We start from the raw sequence: 18,000 nt of genomic DNA, 5'->3' as shown, positions 1-18,000 counted from the left end.
TAATTAAGAGTTGATCCGCTTTAAGGTTCTGTGGTAAAGTAATTGTTATATTGATTGTATGTTTAATACTGGGTTTACGCTACACGGAATGAACGGACAAACATCGCGTGACAAAAGTCACTTGAGTTCACTGAACTCCTTTACCGGGCAGGACTCTTTTAGGCCCGAGGTACAGGACATTTCTGGAGGAACCAGAACTCATTGTGATATTATTATATGTGTGTGTGTAATCATTGTTGTTGCTAATACAACCCACGCAACAGAATATAGTTGTTTTTGAAGTTCTTTCCAATGTTTTAAGGGTTTATGAAAAGTTTATTTCCATCCTGACTTTTACATAAGTCCTTTGTATTGGTGTAGACTTGACGGACCAGATGGGACTCATTCCCACCCAAACTAAAAGGAGAAACCAATGTTTTCTCTGGTAGGCACAACCTACCTGGCACCCCTATAAATAATAACCTCAAGTCAAAACCGTTACATAAAAAATGGCACCCCAGATGGGACAGCTCAACATTGAGAACTAACCAAAGCAAATATTTTGTGTGGAATTAAAACAATGGATTCACCCCAAGATAACGTGCTCATCCATGTCATACCTGTCAATGGGAATACACAGGGCCATTCTGACCATCAAGCTGACAATACAAATCATAATGTGAATGGAGATAATGGAGTTGATTTGGGCCAGAGCCCTGGGAATCTGAATGCTCGGCCTGAGCCACAGGCCACAGGAGGTCTAACCAGTTACTCACTTATTGACATGGATCTGTGTGGAAGTACTGAGCTAGTCCTCCCTCTGACACCCAACCTTCCTCCATTGTCTGGTTTATCTCCAGAGGTTGTAGTCTTACAACTTCAAGGTGACATCCTTGATATTCGTCGGACTCAACAACATCTCCAAACTCTTATCCACCATAAATTCAAATGTCTGAGGGAAGAGCAACAACAGAGTGCCATGGAATTCAGAAACTCACTGAGCACTCTAACCCACACGCTGACAGAGCTCAGTGAGAGTGGAAGACGGAAATGACTGGTGCCATGGACAGGCAGTTTGACTACCAACGAAACCAACTCACTGCCACTCTCCAATGGCGCCTGCAACATCACCACACTGAGGTCCTCAAGGACGTTAATTCTGTTTTTCTCCCATGGTTAACACTGTAGACCACTTGCAGACAGAGCTCTCTAATTGTGTTAAAATGTTGGATGACGTGTCTGTGGACATGGCCTCCATTAGGCACAACTCCTTACACAGAGTTTCCCTGGTGTCCACTTCAGTTCAGACCACTGAGGGCCAAGCTGGCACCTCTGAACAGCCAAGACCAGGCCATGCTGCAGCCACCCCTTGCAGGATGCAATCCACCATGCATCCTGGTGTTCATTTTCATTGTCCGATAACGCCCTCCCCCTCTACTTCCTCAATCCCTCCTAGCTCGTTTGTTCATGGTGATTTGAGTAGACGTCATGTGGGGGCGATGCCCATTAAATTGCAATTTCCCACCTTTGGGAAAAAAGATGACAGTCCTGATCCGCTAATGTATCTAGAAAGATGTCGTGACTTTCTTGCCCTCAATCCCCTGGCTGACGAAGAACTCCTTGCCACATTGAGGAATGTGTTGCATGGGACAGCTCGAGACTGGTGGGATGTGGCACGTCTCACCACTACCTCCTGGGCTGACTTTGAGGCCAAGTTTTCCTCTGCATTTCTATCTGAGGACTACACAGATGAATTGGCAGACAGAGTCAGAAATCGAGTACAAGGAGAGAAAGAGAGTATCCGTGACTTTGCATACGGTTACCACTCCCTGTGCAGAAGGTGGAAACCTGGCATTGAGGATGAAGAGGTCATTAAATTGATCTTGAAGAACATCAACCCACTACTAGCCAGTCAACTCCGAGAACGAGTCACCACTGTCGATGGACTGGTTCGCTTGGGACAGCAGTTTGAGAAGGACAGAGAATGCCAACAGCAATATGACCAGAGAAAGAAACAGACACCCAAACAGTTACCCAAGACAGACCATCAACAACAGCCAGAGTCTCCAGCCAAGACCCCTCTCGTGTTTTGTTGGAGATGTAGCCAAAAGGGACATTCTTCAGCTACATGTCCAAGACCGTATCAAGTAAACCCTTCCAGAAACCACAAATCACAACAGGCCAACACACCTAACTCTCTTCGCAGCAATGACCATCCTTCTCTGGGTGCTTTAACCAGAGCTGAAACCCCAAGAGTCACTGCCTACGCCCCCATCGACATCCCCTTCCTTTCAGTTAATACCGCACCAACTGGTGTTACCCCTGTCCATAGGCCCATGGACAGGAAGAGCCATCTTGGATACCGGGTCATCCTACACACTGCTCAATGAGAAACTGTGGAAGGAGGTTAACGGTCCACAATACAACTTGAAGCCGTGGACAGAAGGTCCACTCTATCTGGCTGATGGTGAGGCTAGACGACCACTTGGATGGAGTGAGGTAGAGTTCCGCCTGTGTAACCGCTCCTATATGATTCCTTCTGTTATCCTACAAACCAGGAACCTTGCTTTTCCTGTCGTGTTGGGAATTGATTTCATGTACTTCAGTGGTGTCCAGATTGATATCGCACACAATTGCTACTGGTTTCCATACAATCCGAGCGAGAAGCATTTCTTCCAATCAGAAGCTATGAAGTTACATGATTGGGGTTCAAATGTGGCAGTCTTCTCTGCCATTGCTCCGGTACCACTAACCCTCGATAATCCTTCTGACGATCTCCTTTTACAGGCTGTGAGAAGAGCTCAGCTGGAACAGCCAGAGGAGTTAAGGCTGTTGGAACAGCTGCAGAATAATGCTGATGTATGTACTTCAAAGCTGGGACGCACCAGGCTCCTGAAGCACAAAATATTCCTTACACAGGAAATGCCGATCAAGCAAAAGCCATATCGTTTGTCCCCAGCGAAGCTAATCATCCAAAAAGGACTCATTAATGATATGTTAACACAAGATATAATAGAACGTTCCTCCTCTCCCTGGGCTGCTCCTGTTGTCCTCATCCCAAAAAAGACTGGTGGTCTTAGATTTTGTGTGGACTATAGGAAGACCAACAATGTTTCCCAGACTGATGCCTATCCTCTTCCCACCATCCATGAGATCCTGGAGTCATTGTCTGGCGCTGTTGTGTTCACTACCCTTGACCTCAATAGTGGTTATTGGCAGGTTGAGATGGACCAGGAAAGCAAGGACAAGACTGCGTTTGTCTGTGCCGAGGGCTTGTTTTCCTTTAAGGTGATGCCCTTTGGATTAAAGAATGCCCCTGCCACTTTCCAAAGACTCATGGAGATTGCGTTAGGTGAGCTCAAAGGCAAGATCTGTTTAGTCTACCTGGACGATATAATTATCTACTCTCAGAACAGAGAAAGACACTTTCAAGATCTTCAAGCAGTGTTGGACAAGCTAAGAGAAGCTGGTCTGACCTTAAATATGAAGAAGAGCAACTTCTGCCAAACCTCCCTGAAGTTCCTTGGCCATATTGTGTCTTTCGACGGCATTCATGTGGATCCTGAAAAGACAAAGGCTGTACAAGACTTCCCTGTGCCAACCACACTCAAGGCCCTTCAACGGTTCCTTGGTATGGCTGGATGGTACCATCGGTTTGTGTCGAACTTCTCCCAGGTGGCAGAACCCCTCAACGCGATGAAGCGAAAAGGAGCGAAATTCCAATGGACGGCAGAGTGCCAGACTTCCTTTGAAACCCTGAAACGACATCTCGTCACACCTCCCATTTTAGGTCATCCCAACTTTGATTGCCCTTTTGTTGTTTACACTGATGCAAGTGATGTTGGACTTGGTGCTGTCCTAGTCCAACAGACTGGACTTGGCACTGAAGAAGTGCTAGCGTTCGCCAGTCGGACATTGAATGGAGCAGAACGGAACTACTCCACAACAGAGCAAGAGTGCCTTGCAGTGGTCTGGGCTTTGGAAAAGTGGAGGTACTACTTGGAGGGAAGACACTTCACTGTGGTCACTGACCATTCCTCCCTTGTGTGGGTGTTCAAGACCAACAAACCAAGCACCAGACTCATAAGATGGGCTCTACGGTTGCAAGAGTTCACATTTGCAGTGGAATACAGGAAAGGAAAATACAACACTGTTCCAGATGCCTTGTCCAGAGCTCCTACTTGTGATAACGGTGGCCCTGATCTTACATGTGCTACTGTCCTGTCAAGCAGTCGAGACTCGCCCAAAACAGACTTTCCCATCTCTGATGAGGCAATATGGAAAGCTCAACAGGATGATCCAGAAGTACAGGCTTTGTACCAGACTATCCTGGAAGATGGAGAAAAGATGGTCAATCCTACCACAAAGCTGACCATCATTGAAGATAAAGTCTACAGAGTCGTACAACTACCTCACAGAACACTCTACCAAATGTACATACCGGACACTCTACGCCTACAACTGCTTCAACATTTCCATGAAGACCCATTAGCTGGTCATTTGGGCAGGTTCAAAACCTACAAGCGGTTGCAAGCGTTACTGTACTGGCCACATCTGAGCATGGATGTGAAGTCACACATCCAAAACTGTCAGGTTTGTCAAATGTACAAACCAGAAGGTAGAAAGCCTGCTGGCAAGTTGCAGCAAACGGTGGTTACCCGACCTTGGGAAATGTTAGGAGTGGATTTGATGGGTCCATTTCCTAGAAGCTCCAATCAGAATGTGTACATACTTGTTTTTGTTGATTACTATTCAAAGTGGGTGGAACTCTTTTCCCTGCGTCAGGCCACAGCAAGGACCGTCTCTAACATCCTTACGAAAGAGATCCTGACTCGCTGGGGAGTGCCTGATTACATCCTGTCTGATCGAGGTTCCCAATTTGTCTCTGATCTCTTTGAGGAGACCTGCCAAAGATGGAACCTGAGGCAGAAGTTGACCACGGCCTATCACCCACAGACCAATCTCACTGAGAGAGTAAATCGAACCTTGAAGACAATGATTGCTTCCTATGTAGGGACCCAGCACAAACACTGGGACAAGCACCTTCACGAGTTTCGATTTGCCCTGAATTCTGCTGTGCAAGAGTCCACTGGAGTCACACCTGCAGAGCTGAACCTAAGTCGTCCTCTCCGAGGACCCTTGGATATGGTGCTACAGCCCCAGCAGCTTACTCCAGACGCTGCTTGCTATGACCAGGTAGGCCATCTCCATGACTTGAGAGCTCTTGTCTCAAAGAACATGATCCAGGCTCGACTCAAGCAGAAGAGAAATTATGATAAGAACAGACGAGACATGCAGTTCCAGCTTCGTGATCGGGTGTGGCTTCGCTCTCATCCTTACTCGAAAGCTGAACAATTCTTCTCGGCCAAGCTCGCTCCTAAATGGCAAGGACCATATAGGATTGTGGAGCAGATGGGCCCTTTGAACTACCGAGTGGTGAAAGAGGACACAGGTGAAGATATGCGCATCGTCCATGTCTCACGCCTTAAGGCCTGTTACCCCTCGGCTGAGGAATTGGAGGCGATTGAGCACCGCAAGGTCCTGGATATCTTTGAAGAGGATAGTGAGGATACTTTTCTCGGATTCCCAGACCCAGAAGTCTCGCACCTTAAGGCCTGTGACTCCTCAGCTTTTGGAGCTCAGCTCCAAAAAGCTAATGAATATTTTTGTAGAGGAAAGTGATGAGGAGACCTTTCTCGGTTTCCCGACCAAGATGTGCCTTCCAGGGCAATGGTCGGCTTTTTCCAGGGGAGGGGTGTGTGACGGCCCTGAATTTTTCTGAACCGTCTCAGTGCAGCTCCTTCCAATAGGGCGCTTTCCCTTTAATTCCCAATTAAATAGCCAGCATCAGCTGCACGAAAGTGGGGTTGTGATGGAGACGTGCATGAGGATGTGTTCAACCCTCAGTTCCGAAGCTTCTCTATTCCGTTTGTTTTGTTGCCGTTAAACGTGTGTTTTGTAGCCTAAGAGAGTTTACCCAGGATCGGATCCACTCTTCGCGTCCCTGGAATACACCTCTCCGTTCTTCGTGGCCTTTCTCCGCTGGAGATCTATTGGCGGATTGGATTGTCTGACTGACCGACTACCACATTTTTGTATACGGTATTTCATTTGTTTGGATGTGATGTATACTGTGATTTGTGTAGTTAGTGGTAGTTGAGGACTTAATTAAGAGTTGATCCGCTTTAAGGTTCTGTGGTAAAGTAATTGTTATATTGATTGTATGTTTAATACTGGGTTTACGCTACACGGAATGAACGGACAAACATCGCGTGACAAAAGTCACTTGAGTTCACTGAACTCCTTTACCGGGCAGGACTCTTTTTAGGCCCGAGGTACAGGACATTTCTGGAGGAACCAGAACTCATTGTGATATTATTATATGTGTGTGTGTAATCATTGTTGTTGCTAATACAACCCACGCAACAGAATATAGTTGTTTTTGAAGTTCTTTCCAATGTTTTAAGGGTTTATGAAAAGTTTATTTCCATCCTGACTTTTACATAAGTCCTTTGTATTGGTGTAGACTTGACGGACCAGATGGGACTCATTCCCACCCAAACTAAAAGGAGAAACCAATGTTTTCTCTGGTAGGCACAACCTACCTGGCACCCCTATAAATAATAACCTCAAGTCAAAACCGTTACAGTATGAAGCTTCAGCTTGGAGTGTTCCTTCTCCATGCTATGTAATGTATTGCCGGTGAATCTGGTGATGGTTTTTTTCTCCTGTTCAGAGAACTTAGTAATTTAAGTCGCTTGCATTATTTATCTTTTAAAGTAGTGTGAAAGTAACAGGGTTTGACCACTAGAAGCTGCTGGTCCTGCTATACGACCACACTCTTTTATACATTTTGCTGGTTTGTTTTCTTTTCACACAATTCAAGCCAGTCCTCCATTAAAGCAATTCAGTTTGTCCTAATAGCAACCTAAAGCTTCAACCCAACTCTCCTTGAATCCAATTCTCCTCTCTCTGAGAGGGCTATCCTTTCCCTATGCAATTCTCATATGAAGACCTTTCCTACAAGCCCAAAACTTTAATGGAGAAATGGGCTAAAATGTTGTGACAATGCTAATAAAATAATGCATTTCATGGCGGTCTGGTTTCTGTTTTTCCAATACAATTATCGAGAACTCTCTTTTGTTTTTATTATATATATACCAATTATTGGAGGACCAAAAAAAGCTGATACCGATTAATCTGACTTATTTATTTTTATTTTTTTTTGTTGTAATAATAATGACAATTACAACAATACTGAATGAATACTTATTTTAACTTAATATACTACATCAATAAAATCAATTTAGCCCCAAATAAATAATGAAACATGTTCAATTTGTTTTAAATAATGCAAAAACAAAGTGAAAGTAAAAGTGCAATAAAAGCGTTCCGTATTTTATCTAACGGGAGGCATCCATAAGTCTAAATATTCCTGTTCCATTGCACAACCTTCAGTGTTATGTCATAATTACGTAAAATTCCGGCAAATTAGGCGGCCCAAACTGTTGCATATACACTGACTCTGCATGCAATGAACGCAAGAGAAGTGACACAATTTCACCTGGTTAATATTGCCTGCTAACCTGGATTTCTTTTAGCTAAATATGCAGGTTTAAAAATATATACTTCTGTGTATTGATTTTAAGAAAGGCATTGATGTTTATGGTTAGGTACACATTGGAGTAACAATACGCACCGCATCGACTATATGAAATGCAGGACACGCTAGATAAACTAGTTTAAAAGTTTAATGCTAGCTAGCAACTTACCTTGGCTTACTGCATTTGCGTAACAGGTAGGCTCCTCGTGGACTGCAATGAGAGGCAGGTGGTTAGACCGTTGGACAAGTTAACTGTAAGGTTGCAAGATTGAATCCCTGAGCTGACAAGGTAAACATCTGTCGTTCTGCCCCTGAACAAGGCAGTTAACCCACCGTTCCTAGGCCTTCATTGAAAATAAGATTGTGTTCTTAACTGACTTTCCTTGTTAAATAAAGGTGTAAAAAAAAAAAAAATCGGTGTCCAAAAGTATGTAACTTGAAATTGGCCCTAATTATTCGGTCATTCCGATTAATTGGTTTACCTCTAATATATATTTGTGATTAGAGATTTACCAGAAGACCCAACAACATTACAATTGGAAAACCCTATATATTTTTTGGTTGGGACTTTTATAATTTGAAGACCGCTAGAGACCATTCCAGGGTGACTTACGGGGGTGGTGTGGTATGCCGCCTCGGTGTTATTGCTAGTCATTGCTAAAGGTTTTTCTCCCCTATGATGTGTGCTCATTCCCACTGTTGATGTTATATTTATGTTGCCAGTTAATTGCAGCCTTTGAGAAGGCCATGGTTCTCTCTGACAATGTGCCTGGCGAGGACCATCGGAAGCTCTCAGCTGACTACCTCAAATGCCTTTCACAAGTAAGTCAGCCCCTGTGTTTTTCACTCACTCACACAGTCACTCACTCACACACACCAATTGTGCAAGTTCTCCCACTTAAAAAGATGGTGACCAAATACTTATTTTCCACCATAATTTGCAAATAAATTCATAAAAAATCCTACAATGTGATTTTCTGGATTTTTCTTCCCTCATTTTGTCTGTTATAGTTGAAGTGTACCTATGATGGAAATTATAGGCCTCTCTCATCTTTTTAAGTGGGAGAACTTGCACAATTGGTGGCTGACTAAATACTTTTTTGCCCCACTGTATGAGTGCTGGGACTCTGGGTTAGGAATAGGGCCAGAATCCTGTGCTGTCAACTGACCAGAAAAACTTTCCTCTCTGTAGCTTTCGCATGAGGAGTGTAAAATTAAAGAGGCCTGTGAGTCCATATTGGCCCTCTATCCCTCACAAACATTCCCTTTGGAGATCCTCGGTGCACATCATCTCAAGTCAGGTAAGAAATCACTGACTTAGCAAACTATAGGTTAAGAACTGGTGCAGTCATTGTCAGTGTATAGCTTCAAATAAAAACAACAAAAGATTGACCTTGCAGGACTGGGGTAGGTCAAGTGTACTGTGCAATGATTAGTATGTATTATTTGATTGCGCCTTTTGTTCTGTGGACAAAGAAGTGACAGATTGCACCTTTTTAAGTAGTCAGCTTGTGTGTATTTGTCTCTTAGGGGTCTGCAGTGAGGACGCAGGCCGTTGTTTCTCCCGTCTCTTGGAATTGGACCCAGACAGTGGCTTAGGCCATCTGGGTTTGGGCATCAGAGCTCTGGAGGAGGGAAAATGTGACGACTCCATTAAGTATCTGGCCCAAGGTGAGCAATCTGGTTTGCTGTTGGTCTGTGGTGTTCTCCACCACCTCACTGTCTGTTGTGCTCTCAGGACTGAAGCGAATGCGCTCCAGCTTGGTGGGCTGGTGCAGCCTTGCTCAGGCCCAGCTGAAAATGCACCGATATTCCGACTGCGCAACATCCTGCTCCCAAGGTACATCTAACACATCTGGCCAGTGTTGTATAATCCTAACCTAAACTTTTTCTCTGAAAACCCACCGTACTTTCCACATAAGCAGGGCTTTGCTACAAACTTAATGTCAGCCTACTCATCCTTGTTTGAAGGTTATAGTGACTTGACTAGACAAAGATGTGTATTGAGATGTGGCATTCAGTGCGTTGACAGGCCTTGCTGTGTTCTTTCAGGTCTGAAGCTGGGTGGGACTGGAGAAGAGGCACTGGGACAAAAGCTCCTGAGGCTGAGGCTAGAGGCCCTTGTGAGGACTGGGGATGAGCACACTGCAGACCAAGCCCTGGAGAGCCTCTCACAGGTACAGCATTCATAACCCATCTCACTGGCTGCTCCCCAACGGCTCACCACCAATATGCTCCAATTCTCTTCTACTACTACTATCTACTGATATGGATGGGGATTTGTTTGTTTGCTCATCAAAATATTTATTTTATAGCTTTCAGATGCTAACAATGACCCTGTCCTGGTAGCCTTAAAAGGAAGAGCCTATTTGCAAAAAGGCCAAGTTGACCAAGTGCTCCAGGTAACTTCACAATTATTGGTTACGCTAACATATCTTTTTAGTAACCTCAGGTGAATGGGTATCAATATATATTTTGTGCCTATTTTGTTGATTTCCCGTGTGTCTGCTAATCTCTGGCTTTGTACCCAACAGGTGTCCACGGAGCTGCTGAACTCTCACCCTGACCTGGCTGAGGGACTGGCGCTGAGGGGACTGGCACACATTGCACAGGGACATCACCAACTAGCAGAACAGAGGTGTGTTCAGGGACTGCAGTTGAAAATCTGCCCGCTGGCTAAAACTGGCACTTTTACTATAATGTTGATTAACGTGCACTGTAGCTATAAAACTAAATGTAATAAAGTAAAAGTGTGTGTGTGCACCCATCCCCCATTCAACACACTTCTTCTGTATTGATAACTGTCTATTGGTACTGTTTTAATCAACAACTCATCACTGCTCCTAAGAGGCAGCGTGACTGAAGTAGACCATGTAGTTAGATCAACCTTCGTCTTGTCTTCTCCTGTCCCTGTTGTAGCCTCCTGCAGGCTGCAGCCCAGAGCCCAGCCTGTGGAGAGTACTACTTCCTGTTGGGGCGGCTGTACTGGGACATGGGGGAGGAGAGTCGCAGGGACAGGAGCAAGGCCCACACCCATCTACTGAAGGTCAGTGTTGCCCGTGGGGCCTCTGTCTGGGGAACACTGTATAGCTGGAGAATCATACTATGGGGAGAATACATGACTGTCACATCCACAACTAAGCAACTCCCTGCTGTTTTGAAATGCACACTCATTGATGAGAGGTTCCTGTGCATTGTTACTCTTATGGCTTCTAAATGTCATAGGATGATCAAGAGGCTTTAACAGTGGGTGGGATGGGCTGTGGGCACATTTCTGGCTTTGGTACAGTTAAACTATATTGCTTCTCACATCCAGCTGTACGTTATGACATTAGTTTGGTGATTGGCTCACTGCCATTACTGACAGCTGGTGTGTTTTGTGTCAGGCTGCCAAACTGGATCCGTACCTGGGCTCTGTGTTCTGCTACCTGGGCCATTACTACCGGGAGGTGGCCAGGGACCAGGGTCGAGCCAGGGGCTGCTACAAGAGAGCCTTTGAGCTGGACAGCAACGACGCAGAGTCCGGGGCTGCCTCTGTGGATCTGAGCATGAATGAGGGGGACATGGTGAGTTGTCTGTTGATTTGTTCTGGTCCTGGAGGGCTGCAGCCAACAACAGAAGACTTTCCCCTGTGGAAGTCACTCTAGTAGTCCATCCACCCGATTCAATACATTTGGATAAAACCTAAATGTCACTTAGGCCTACCTAACTGTTTGATATAATATCACTTCGGCCTACCTAACTGTTTGATATAATGTCACTTTGGCCTACCTAACTGTTTGATATAATATCACTTCGGCCTACCTAACTGTTTGATATAATATCACTTAGGCCTACCTAACTGTTTGATATAATATCACTTCGGCCTACCTAACTGTTTGATATAATATCACTTAGGCCTACCTAACTGTTTGATATAATATCACTTAGGCCTACCTAACTGTTTGATATAATATCACTTAGGCCTACCTAACTGTTTGATATAATATCACTTCGGCCTACCTAACTGTTTGATATAATATCACTTAGGCCTACCTAACTGTTTGATATAATATCACTTAGGCCTACCTAACTGTTTGATATAATATCACTTAGGCCTACCTAACTGTTTGATATAATATCACTTAGGCCTACCTAACTGTTTGATATAATGGCCTACCTAACTGTTTGATATAATGTCATCCTACCTAACTGTTTGATATAATGCCTACCTACCTAACTGTTTGATATAATGTCACTTAGGCCTACCTAACTGTTTGATATAATATCACTTAGGCCTACCTAACTGTTTGATATAATGTCACTTAGGCCTACCTAACTGTTTGATATAATGTCACTTAGGCCTACCTAACTGTTTGATATAATGTCACTTAGGCCTACCTAACTGTTTGATATAATGTCACTTAGGCCTACCTAACTGTTTGATATAATGTCACTTAGGCCTACCTAACTGTTTGATATAATGTCACTTAGGCCTACCTAACTGTTTGATATAATGTCACTTAGGCCTACCTAACTGTTTGATATAATATCACTTAGGCCTACCTAACTGTTTGATATAATGTCACTTAGGCCTAACTAACTGTTTGATATAATGTCACTTAGGCCTACCTAACTGTTTGATATAATGTCACTTAGGCCTACCTAACTGTTTGATATAATGTCACTTAGGCCTACCTAACTGTTTGATATAATATCACTTAGGCCTACCTAACTGTTTGATATAATATCACTTAGGCCTACCTAACTGTTTGATATAATGTCACTTAGGCCTACCTAACTGTTTGATATACCTAACTATAATGTCACTTAGGCCTACCTAACTGTTTGATATAATGTCACTTAGGCCTACCTAACTGTTTGATATAATGTCACCTACCTAACTGTTTGATATAATATCACTTAGGCCTACCTAACTGTTTGATATAATATCACTTAGGCCTACCTAACTGTTTGATATAATATCACTTAGGCCTACCTAACTGTTTGATATAATGTCACTTAGGCCTACCTAACTGTTTGATATAATGTCACTTAGGCCTACCTAACTGTTTGATATAATGTCACTTAGGCCTACCTAACTGTTTGATATAATGTCACTTAGGCCTACCTAACTGTTTGATATAATGTCACTTAGGCCTACCTAACTGTTTGATATAATGTCACTTAGGCCTACCTAACTGTTTGATATAATGTCACTTAGGCCTACCTAACTGTTTGATATAATGTCACTTAGGCCTACCTAACTATTTGATATAATGTCAATGTCACTTAAGCCTACCTAACTAAATTCAGTTTATTTTGTGCCTGGAGGAAATGTTTCTATTGCTAGTGTAGACTACGGACATTGGATTGCACTATAATCTATGCTGCTGTGTCAAGCATCTGTCCCTGTTCCCTCTATCTGCCTTCCTCAGGACACTGCCCTGGCTGTGCTCCAGTCAGTGATCCAGAGAGCCACCCCTGGTTCAGCAAAGTGGGCCTGGATGAGACGAGGCCTTTACCACCTGAAGGTGGGCCAGCACCCCCAGGCCTGTGCAGAGTAAGACCCCTGAGGCGACCACTCATTTGAACATAGTCTCTGACACCACATACGAACATACACTCTCATTGATGTGTTATGTCAGTCTGCAGGCTGCTCTGAGGGCTGACCCCCAGGACTGGGTGTGCTGGGAATGTCTGGGCGAGGCCTACCTGAACCGCCGGAGCTTCACGTCGGCCCTGAAGGCCTTTGCCAAGGCCCAGCTGCTCAACCCCTCCTCCATATACAGCCTCTACCAGACTGCTGCCATCAAACAGACCCTGGGCAAGTTCAAAGAGGCTGCTGCAGAATACCTGCAGATCATAGCCCAGGAGGACTATGTGCCTGCACTCAAAGGTAGGGGTGTGTCTGAGTGTGCACACGTGTGTGCCTCCTGTCCTTTTTTGGTGTCTATTCCAAGGTTATTATTGTTTTACAGTCTTGCACCCTGGCAGGACCTTATTTGGAGACCATTTTGTTCTCAGTTCTGTTGCCTCTGTGACAGTCTGACGGCATACACTAATTACAGTATGTCCAGAAGCTCTGAATGGATCATGTTGGAGGATGACCTTTCCTTGAATCCCAGCCACCACATACAGCTGAAGTCGGAATTTTACATACACTTGTTGGAGTCATTAAAACTTTTTTTCAACGACTCCACAAATTTCTTGTTAATTAACAAACTATAGTTTTGGCAAGTCGGTTAGGACATCTACTTTGCATGACGCAAGTCATTTTTCCAACAATTGTTTAGAGACAGATTATTTCACTTATAATTCACTATACCACAATTCCAGTGGGTCTGAAGTTTACATACACTAAGTTGACCGTGCCTTTAAACAGCTTGGAAAATTCCAGAAAATGATGTCATGGCTTTAGAATCTTCTTATAGGCTAATTGACATAATTTGAGTCAATTGGAGGTGTACCTGTGGATGTATTTCAAGGCCTACCTTCAAACTCACTTCCTCTTTGCTTGACATCATGGGAAAATCAAAAGAAATCAGCCAAGACCTCAGAAAAATCTGTAGACCTCGACAAGTCTGGTTCATCATTGGGAGCAATTTCCAAATGCCTGAAGGTACCACGTTCATCTGTACAAACAATAGTATGCAAGTACAAAAACCATGGGACCACACAGCCGTCATACTGCTCAGGAAGGAGACGCTTTCTGTCTCCTAGAGATGAACATACTTTTGGTGCGAAAAGTGCAAAGGACCTTGTGAAGAAGTTGGAGGAAACCGGTACAAAAGTATCTATATCCACAGTAAAACAAGTCCTATATCGACATAACCTGAAAGACCGCTCAGCAAGGAAGAAGCCACTGCTCCAAAACCACCATGAAAAGGCCAAACTACGGTTTGCAACAGCACATGGGGACAAAGATAGTACTTTTTGGAGAAATGTCCCCTGGTCTGATGAAACAAAAATAGAATTGTTTGGCCATAATGACCATTGTTATGTTTGGAGGAAAAAGGGGGAGGCTTGCAAGCCGAAGTACACCATCCCATCCGTGAAGCACGGGGGTGTCAGCATAATGTTGTATGGGTGCTTTGCTGCAGGAGGGACTGGTGCACTTCACAAAATAGATGGCATCATGAGGGGGGAACTTGTGGATATATTGAAGCAACATTTCAAGACATCAGTCAGGAAGTTAAAGCTTAGTCACAAATGGGTCTTCCAAATGGGTAATGACCCCAAGCATACTTCCAAAGTCGTGGCAAAATGGCTTAAGGACAACAAAGTCAAGGTATTGGTGTCGCTATCACAAAGCCCTGACCTCAATCCTATAGAAAATTTGTGGGCAGAACTGAAAAGGCGTGTGCGAGCATGGAGGCCTACAAACCTGACTCCGATACACCAGTTCTGTCAGGAGGAATGAGCCAAAATTCAACCTACTTATTGTGGGAAGCTTGTGGAAGGCTACCCAAAACGTTTGACCCAAGTTCAACAATTTAAAGGCAATGCTTTCAAATACTAATTGAGTGTATGTAAACTTCTGACCCACTGGGAATGTGATGAAAGAAATAAAAGCTGAAATTAATCATTCTCTCCACTATTATTCTGACATTTCACATTCTTAAAATAAAGTGGTGATCCTAACTGTCCTAAAACTGAGAATTCTTACTCTGATTAAATGTCAGGAATTGTGAAAAACTTAGTTTAAATGTATTTGGCTAATGTGTATGTAAAATTCCGACTTCAACTGTACCACCAGCCCCAAGCATTGCGATCATTTCCGTGTGTGTGTGTGTGCGTGCTGCCCCCAGGTCTTGGGGAGTGTCTGCTGTCCTTGGCCAGATGCCTGATGGAGGACTATAGAGATGGAGGAGCCATAGACCTCATCCAGCAGGCCATCCAGTACCTCTTCAGGTTAGACACTTCACTCAGCGTTCCCAGGAGCCCAGAGAGGCAGCTCATTGAATAGGATTACTGGAACTCACCATTGGCGATCAGAGAGAATTGGAAGTAATTGGGTCCATAATAAAATGACACTGTGGTATCAAAGGGCACTTTGCTCATGAGAATAACTTGGGCTACCAGTATTACATTTGATAAATGCCTTGTTGCTTTCATGTATTGTGAGGACTTTAAAACCTACATAATTTCTCAAGTTGCTTAAGAAACAAAAGGCCTCAACACATGATTTAGTTTTTCACTATTAAAAATGGATTTTGCACTGAAAATGTATACAAAAACACACTTGACTGTACTTAACATCCCCTTCGCCTGTGTCTGTCCACTCCCAGGGCTGTAGAGCTGCGTCCAGACCTGTCCTGTCTGTGGAAGTTACTGGGAGACGCCTGCACCTCAGTCAGCACTGTGGCCCCCAACAGGGCCCGCGTTGTGGTGCCAGGACCCCTGGCCGGGTTACAACCCCCAGACCAGGGCCACCTTCTCAACCAAGGACACACCCTCCGAGTGGGGGAGAGGTGAGGCGCCAACACCGGCTAGTCTCTAGTGTTCTGATAGAAGCCACGTGATTTGAATACACAGGACAATGCTAATGGGTCCTGGGTAGGAGGATCCCTCTCTGGTGTCATGATTTTTAGGTTTGGTCTGCACTGTAAGATGAATCAGGAATAATGTATTTGTGTACAGATGCTATGGGCGTGCTCTGAAGCTGATGCCTGAGAGCTCCAGCCTGTGGTATGACCTGGGTCTCAACTACTACCACCAGGCCTGTCTGCCCCCCTGCCTTCAGGAGATGGAGCACAACACCCTGCTACTGCTGCTGGAGAAGGCCCTGCAGGTACAAAACTCACCTGGCTGGATGGCAGGATGGGGCAGAACACTCAATTGTCTGGGGAGGAAGAGTTAGAAGAGATGTAATTCAGCCCAATTCTTGGAGTTAAACACCAACAAGTTTCGGAGTTAACATACAGTATCATTGTACTACACTCTTTCTCTTCTTCTCAGTGTGTGAAGAAGGCCATCATGTTGAACAGTAGTAACCATAGCTACTGGAACGCCCTGGGAGTGGTCGCCATGAGCAAAGGTAGAAAGATGTAGCCTGGGTACCAGTCTGTTTCTGCTATCATTATACTCCTTGGCACAAAAAAATGTAGACGTTTGTAAAACTTTTGTCTGGTTGTTGGGAGCCTTCGTTGGTGGTGAAGCTATGGGATGTTGTTGTCTTGTCTTTAGGTCTGTTTATAACATAAGAATGGCTGTTTACTCTTCCTTTTCAGGACTTGAGAACTATGCCCTTGCCCAACACAGCTTCATTAAGTCAGTGCAAGTGGAACCCAATGTAGGTACAACACATCACACAGTATTGGGTACTCACTTTTCATTTAATCATCTCTTATGTCTTAGTCTGGGTACCAGTCTGTTTAGCTGCTATCCTTCCACTCATTGCCACTTCTTGTCATGCTGAACAGACTGGCCTTTCTGCCATCTTCAAATATGAACATTCTATCATTAATGAGCTTGAGTAGAACAGAGGAATTGATCCTGATTCGATAACCCTCAAAACGATCATCCAATCACAACGATTAGGCACATATTGGAAGTCAATCACTTTTATCCTCCACAGAACATGTTGGTATAGTTTTTTGTTTCTCCAGACCAGTCAGTCAAAAGTTGCTAGCTCATGTCAAAACGTCTCTGCTCTGATTTTAAGCCTCAAAATATAACAACTTTGTTAGAATTAAAATTCTATCTTCCAGAGTCCATATGTTGTCATGGAATAATTTGTTAGGTTTAACAACCAATCAGCAACTCTGCCATAAATCGAGCTGCATATTGAACGTTAAGATTGCTGAAAGGCCAGTCTCTTTAAACATACTGGTCCCCAGTGCAGTTATGTGTGTGTCTTTTAAAAATAAATGTCCTCCCAATCTAGAATGTTGTTGCTTGGACAAACCTGGGTGCTTTGTATCTGAAGAAAGACAGTGTTGAGGTATGTGTCCTCTGGACCGTGTACATTCCTATGTCTATGTTCTGTCTGTATTACTGTCAGGTTCATTGTATTAGGATTGTCTAATTTCTGGTAAATGAACTTGATTGTGATTCTATCTACTGATGTTTATTGAAAGCATCAACTTCCATAGTGTGTGTGTTATTTTATTATTCGCTTCATTCCTGCTCCATTGCTTTCCCAGCTCTCCCATGAAGCCTTTAAGATCGCCCAGTCTTTGGAACCACTGTATGTCAACTGCTGGATTGGACAGGTATCTTGTGACATGCCTACAAGGCACCAGAGACCGTAACCATGCAAGTCAGTGTTGCTCAGTGTTATACAGACATGTTCTAACCTCTCATCCCTTTCTTGTTCTCCTCTTCTCCATCACCCCGTTTTCTACTACTACCAGGCCCTTATTGCAGAGATGGTGGGCAGTTATGATACCATGGACCTGTTCAGACACACCACAGAGCTCAGGACACACGTATGT

The 18,000-nt window shown here is 44.1% G+C and overlaps 1 protein-coding gene across 5 annotated transcripts in view; it reads left to right on the top strand.

The window, feature by feature from the left end:
* Window positions 1-18,000, top strand: part of skic3 (SKI3 subunit of superkiller complex) — a 59,904-nt gene that overhangs the window by 29,075 nt on the left and 12,829 nt on the right. For all 5 annotated transcript variants that reach the window (XM_052461207.1, XM_052461205.1, XM_052461203.1 and 2 more), the window contains exons 7-25: window positions 8,306-8,404; window positions 8,775-8,883; window positions 9,113-9,253; window positions 9,321-9,422; window positions 9,635-9,759; window positions 9,898-9,984; window positions 10,117-10,220; window positions 10,502-10,628; window positions 10,969-11,148; window positions 13,000-13,124; window positions 13,210-13,460; window positions 15,373-15,475; window positions 15,853-16,035; window positions 16,205-16,355; window positions 16,523-16,601; window positions 16,795-16,856; window positions 17,451-17,507; window positions 17,710-17,778; window positions 17,920-17,994. In XM_052461207.1, the coding sequence (XP_052317167.1) occupies window positions 8,306-8,404; window positions 8,775-8,883; window positions 9,113-9,253; window positions 9,321-9,422; window positions 9,635-9,759; window positions 9,898-9,984; window positions 10,117-10,220; window positions 10,502-10,628; window positions 10,969-11,148; window positions 13,000-13,124; window positions 13,210-13,460; window positions 15,373-15,475; window positions 15,853-16,035; window positions 16,205-16,355; window positions 16,523-16,601; window positions 16,795-16,856; window positions 17,451-17,507; window positions 17,710-17,778; window positions 17,920-17,994 (2,229 nt within the window). The remainder of the gene's footprint in view (window positions 1-8,305; window positions 8,405-8,774; window positions 8,884-9,112; window positions 9,254-9,320; window positions 9,423-9,634; window positions 9,760-9,897; window positions 9,985-10,116; window positions 10,221-10,501; window positions 10,629-10,968; window positions 11,149-12,999; window positions 13,125-13,209; window positions 13,461-15,372; window positions 15,476-15,852; window positions 16,036-16,204; window positions 16,356-16,522; window positions 16,602-16,794; window positions 16,857-17,450; window positions 17,508-17,709; window positions 17,779-17,919; window positions 17,995-18,000) is intronic.

Source organism: Oncorhynchus keta, chromosome 14 (genome assembly GCF_023373465.1).
Source record: "Oncorhynchus keta strain PuntledgeMale-10-30-2019 chromosome 14, Oket_V2, whole genome shotgun sequence".
Lineage (NCBI taxonomy): Eukaryota > Metazoa > Chordata > Actinopteri > Salmoniformes > Salmonidae > Oncorhynchus > Oncorhynchus keta.
This window is presented reverse-complemented; position numbering and strand designations above follow the sequence as displayed.